General features: G+C 37.0%; 1 protein-coding gene across 1 annotated transcript; it reads right to left on the bottom strand.

Moving 5' to 3' along the window:
* Positions 1 to 2417: 2417 nt before the first annotated feature.
* LOC107836285 (putative transmembrane protein INAFM2) lies at positions 2418 to 3706 on the bottom strand. The gene is made up of 2 exons (XM_016671633.1): positions 3125 to 3706; positions 2418 to 3085 (listed from the first exon to the last, which is right to left on the bottom strand). Exons 1-2 carry the CDS (start codon positions 3361 to 3363, stop codon positions 3046 to 3048), a joined length of 279 nt encoding a protein of 92 aa, XP_016527119.1. The 5' UTR covers positions 3364 to 3706; the 3' UTR covers positions 2418 to 3045.
* Positions 3707 to 6000: the final 2294 nt, after the last annotated feature.

Genomic DNA, 6000 nt, shown 5'->3' with positions numbered 1-6000 from the left:
ATATTTTAATGAAGCAAAGTAGCAACGTTTTTTGTCTTAATATAATGTGGACATTTTCCTAAACTGCAAAAACACAAAATTATGGTCTAGCAGTTTCTAATGCAAACATCTTAGGACACTTGAAATAAGACAAAACTTAAAGTAACGGTTCAGCAAAAAATATTAACTTGTTTTAAGTCAACAATGCCTTAATATTTATGAAAACATTCTAGTTCCTATGGGAAGTTATTCCACTTATTTTGCTAACAAAGGACACTGCACCGTTACCTAGTAACCCCAGCCACGCCCAGTCCGTAACCTAGCAACCCAGTTCAAGTTCCATTGACAGATTATTTCATAATTTGCCATTGGAACTGGTAGTTTTTCATCAATATTAAGGAATTATTGACTTAATGAAAAGTGTCATCTTGAAGAAATCTAAAATAGTTCTCTCTTATTTTAAATGTACTAAGTTATTTGAAACTAAACCAACATTACTAGATTTTGTGTTTTTGCAGTGTAACTAATTATTTTTTTATTTTGGTCTAGAATTTTTTTGTTTATTTCTAGCAACACAAATGAGAACTTTCTTCAAAAAATAAGTTTATTAATAAAATAAATGTACACCAGTTTTTTTCCACAAGTAAAAATTTGTAGGTACTTACTATGAAATTAAATTTAACACTTTCCATTATAACAGAATTAAATTCCCTAAAAATGTTTTTTTTTAATTACCACTAGAGCAGCAAATTTGTAGCATTGTTGAACAGTGAGGGGCCACACAGAATTGTTCCAAAGGCCACAAATGGCCCCCGGGCCACATTTTGGACACCCCTGAGTTAAAGCATGGGTGGATTACTCAGCAGCAACAATGCTTGCTTTTAAAAAACTTCTACAAGGATAACAGGAGCAGCAGTCAAGACGCTTTGTGGTTCATGCAGGGAATCAATTCTGCTGCAGAGAATGTGAATATTTAGATATTTCAGAAGAAAAACGCTGAAAAACTTGATTGTTTTTATTTTTCAAGGGTTTTTCTCTCCAGATAATGTTGATGCTACTTTGCTACCTATTTGTAAGCATAAGGAGTGGAAATGATGTGGCATTAAGAGTCATTTTCTGTCCAACAAAGATTTTAAAAAGTAGCAAGTTTTTAAAACATTCTGCACTGAAAAAGAGAACAAGTGATCCAACTTTAAAAATTAAGTTTATCCAAGTAACTATATTAAGTTTATTAAGTTGTCATGTTAAACAAACATAAATAAAGTAAGTTTGACCAACTTAATTTGATTACATGTAACAAATGAACTCTTTTTTTTTAAGTTGGAGCCCAAGTGTTTTTTTTCCAGTGTAGTTAATCTCAGCCATCACAAGTTTTATGGGACCCATGTGGATTTCAGTTTTGACTTCACAATGGGACCCACTTAGCTTGACTAATTAAAGCCTTTGTCGGTTTGCATTGTTGGCTTGACAGCTAAGTGTCAATCCTTTTGGGGTAAAGGATGACTTCTCACCAGCCCTGCTTAACCCACTTTAATCCAACTCCGGTCTGCTTTTCTAAAAACTTTGGTTCTAGAAACAGTTAATCAGTTGTGAATGCATAACTGAACCAAAATAATTGAACTCTGGTCCGCCTACAAACCTCGGTCTTGGATCGGTTGAAGTGAACTCTGGTGTGGTTTGAATGCATATATGTATGCCAAGCGGACCGTAAACTGCTCCAAAAGCAGGAAGTGGACTTCTGCGCAGGGCATTCTGGGTAAATACAACCAAAACAAACCTGCTAATTAGCGCTAGCAGGAAAAATGGCTTATAGTTTTTTTTTGTTTGTTTGTTTTACTAAAGACAAAAGAGAAATCTTACAATCCTAAAATCTGACAGTTTTGTTTACATTTTTTGCGGAGAAGGAAGTTGGTTTCAGTGTCGTCTTCAGACGATTTTGTGTCGTTTCCTTCAGTGGTTATTGTTGCAGCGCCCCCAGAGGCGAGGAGGGGAACAGTGAGGTGTGAAAGAGAACCGCACCAGCTAAAAATATAACAAATGTTGCAAATTTGGTTCAATATCAGGTGGGAAAAACAAATCCGAGATGCAGACCGCTCCAAAAAGCAGGAAGCGGACTACAAAGCAGGGCATTCTGGGTAAATCCAACCAAAACAAATGAATGAGTCTAGCGCTAGGATGGTCTTTAGCCAAAAACAAAAGAGAAATCTTAAAATCTGATGCTACTCCATTTTTGTTTACATTTTTGCAGAGATGGAAGTTGCGCTCATTGTCTTCTTCAGAGGTTTTTGTGTCGTTTCCTTCAGGGGATCTTGGTACAGCGCCCCCACAGGTGAGAAAGGGAACAGGTCTTTCAATTAGTTCGGATGGTTTGACTCAGTGTTTCAACTTTGGTTACCTATCAGGTGGGAAAACACATCTGAGATGGAAACCACTCCAAAAAGCAGGAAGCGGACTACAACGCAGGGCATTCTGGGTAAATACAATCAAACCAAACGTATTGATCTCGTGCCAGTGGGAAAAGGGGCTTGTGGGTTTTTTTAAAACCAAAAACAAAAGAGAAATTAAAAAATCTGATGCTACTTCATTTTTGTCTATATTTTTGTGAAGAAGGAAGCTCGGCTCAATGTCTTCTTCGTGTCGTTTCCTCCAACGCCGCCACAGGCGAGGAGAGGAACTGTTTTTAATTAGTTTGGATTGTTTGACACAGTGACCTCAGCAGCTGAAAATGTTGTATTTTTGTTCCCTAATCAAACCGAATCAGGTGTTTTGAGAAGGATCTCTTCGTTCTGCATCCGGAGGGACTTCTGGGGCCTTTTGGACGCCTCTGCGCCCAGAGGTTCGGACAAACTGAATCCGGCCCTGGCTTAAAGGTTGACAAAAGGGCAGCAACCGGACTCCTAAAAGTCCAAAAACGACATTTCTGTGTCTGTTTGACGGGCAGAGTGAGACCTAGAGGGTTCGGGGATTAAAAACGGACAAGCTCCTCCATCCATGCAGAATCCTCTCCATCACCCCGCAGCCGCTTGTCAGGTGTGTGCGTTCACCTGTCTACCGCGTCCCGCGCAGTCATCCGGAACTCGACACGCACTCGGTACGGTTCTGCACCGAGGCGGTGCTGTTCGACGCATCGGTGCTGTTCGACGTATTGGTGCTGTTCCCGGACAGAGAGTTAGATTTCCAGAAGAACGCGTAGTAGATGGCCAGGATGAAGGCGGCCACGGACACGCTGAAGAAGTAAGCGATGGCCATGGCCACTTTCACCCAGATCTTGGCCGACATGTTGGCGTGCTTGGCCCGCAGCTCTCCGGGGTAACTCGGCCTCCGCTTCGTGTCTCCGTTCGGCGTCTCGGAGGACACCCCGACCTGCCTGCCGACCGCTTTCATCTCGGAACCAGCGCTGGAATCTGCTCCTCAGATGGATGCGGTCTGTTCATTTGAGTCCGCGGCGGTCGGGACGGGTCTTCCTCAGGCTCTGGTGCCGGTCGCAGGGCAAGCAGGTTCGGGTTCGGTCCGCGGGACGCTGCAGCTCCGTGACCCCGCAGAGTCCTCTGTGCGCACCGGGCAAACTGAACTCACTGATGCTTTCCAGGCATGAGCTACATGGGACAGCTGTGAAGCTGCGGGGAGCCGCACAATGAGCTTCCGGTGCGCGCTTTCAAAATAAATGCGCGCAACTGAAACGTGTCGTTTAAACCAAATACGATTATATGGAGCTAAACTAGGACGAATTAGTTAGTTCAAAGAAATAAAAATTATGCTGGAAAAAAAGTTTTGATACTGAAAATATATTTTTAAACATAAAAAATATGAAGCTGATAAAAACGTTTTGAAACTTAAAATAAAATGTTGAGCTACTTTTTGAACAATAGTTTAAAAAAAGTTTTTTTTTTTTATGTTTCAGATCGATTTTTCAGCTTCAATAGTTTTTCTTTTTAATAAACTTTATGGCCCAATTTAGAACAATAGGGATTACAGAAATTTAATGTGCAATTTTGGAAAGAAAATAAAAAATGAAAAATGTGGCATAAAGAAACATGAAAAACAAAACTGGATCTTTTTCTATTTTTGTATTCTTATGGGGACTTTTTAACATGCAAAATGTGGTTTTCTAGAATTTTCATTTAGTTATATATTGTGTTTATTATTCTTTTTAATTGTGTATAAGCTGCAAATAATTTTATTTACTATTACTGTTTTTAATAGGGGCAGCATTATCTATTTCAGGCATATCGTACCATTTCATAGCACCACCATGTAGCTATGTAACCATTAGTTGCTATGAAAATGCTGTGACTTGGAAGAAATTTGACTTTGTAATTTAATGCCTTGAAATTGGGCCTCTGTCTCTTTAAGAAGCTCCTGCTCTGACACTCGGCTTTCAGGAAGTCAACAACAACATTACTATCATGTTTTTATATTTTTGATAAGGGAATATAATTATAAGATTTTTTAAGATAAAAAAATAAATTAGGACAGAAATTATATGATAACATAAAGCTAATAAAAGTCAATTTCAATCTAAACTTTCTAAAATACTTTAAAACAACCATATTTGAAACAAAGTATGACTATGTACAAAAAACATAGAAATATGATAAAAAATGAAAAATTCAACAGCAAAAAAAGGTTTTTGCTGTACATTGGTGCCACAAGAAATGATTGAACTAAATTTAAACATGCAAACAATTAAGTAATAAGTAAATAAATTAATAAATAATACAAATACATACATCTCCATGAACAACATATGACTAAATAAGTGATATATATTTCATTAGTGAATAAATTGGGCCATCTAAAGACTTTATGGCTTTTATAGTTGAAAAGTTGTACTTTAAGTATCTTTAACCAGAGATTGATTGACAGTTTGTTAATTCTCGTTTTAAATAAGAATTCCTGATAATGTCTGATTAAGATTTTATTTTGAAAAGCAGCCAGCATCATTTCCTGCCTCGCTCTTTGCGTTTCTGTTCGACTTAACGCCGTTTGGGTCGAGGAGGAGCTGAAAGGACGCAACATCCAGCGATTGGGTCCCAGTTTGAGAGAAACGTCCCGCAGCAGAGACGAGCAGCTTCGGAACCAGAGAGGTTCTGGTTCTGGTTCTGGTCCGGGAGGGAAAACTATGCAGTAAGGAAAACTACAGCGAGGATTTTTCGATCATAAAACAGACAAATCATCCCCATGAGCTCCGAGATTTATCAAATAAATAAACAGAAATGATAAAAAACAAACAAAAAAACTTTGATTTTAACGTATAAGCACAGATTTATTTAAATCAGTAAATCAGAGATTTGCTATTTTGGAGCAGCAATTATCTTAATTAGAGAAGCAACTGTTGTTCTTTATTAATCTGTGGAGGATTATAAAACGGTTTCTAAACTCATTTTTCATTCGACGGACAAAAATTGAGTCACAAGTTGAAAACATTAATAACAAAGCAGGTTTTCCAGCAAATTCAACACCAAAATCGATTATTCTGATGATTAATTGGATGATTAATCAGATTAATAATTTAACCACTTAAGCTTTTGTATACATTAGAAATACATTAAAATATGCAAATAAGATTACTTAATTCATTTTAATTAAATTAAACATTCTAACAGAATTTCTTATATATAAAAAGCACATCTGCAGATTTTTCATGCTACCACTTAAGTTTACTTTGTGCAGTATTAGAAATGGATGAAATAAATGCAAGTAGTTTAATTAATTTTCTAAATAAGAAAAAACACTATATTACCTGAAATGCAATATACAAATAGTCGATAATTTGTTGCAATCCGCAGCTTAAATATGTTTCTGACATCAACATATGAAAAGCTGATCTGATCTGGTGATTACATTTTTCTAACAACCAATATTAATCAGCTACCAAAATGTTCAAATAAGATATTTTTAAAATTAATTTTCTTTTTTACAGAAAAGTAGATGTAAATGATCGATTGTAAAGTTGATTGATCATATATGATCGATATATCGGTTGACTTACGATTAATCAACAAGCGGGAAGAAACAACA

Source organism: Poecilia formosa, unplaced genomic scaffold (assembly GCF_000485575.1).
Source record: "Poecilia formosa unplaced genomic scaffold, Poecilia_formosa-5.1.2 Scaffold48, whole genome shotgun sequence".
NCBI lineage: Eukaryota > Metazoa > Chordata > Actinopteri > Cyprinodontiformes > Poeciliidae > Poecilia > Poecilia formosa.
The sequence above is the reverse complement of the archived record's forward strand: the minus strand, read 5'-3'. Positions and strand labels throughout refer to the sequence as shown.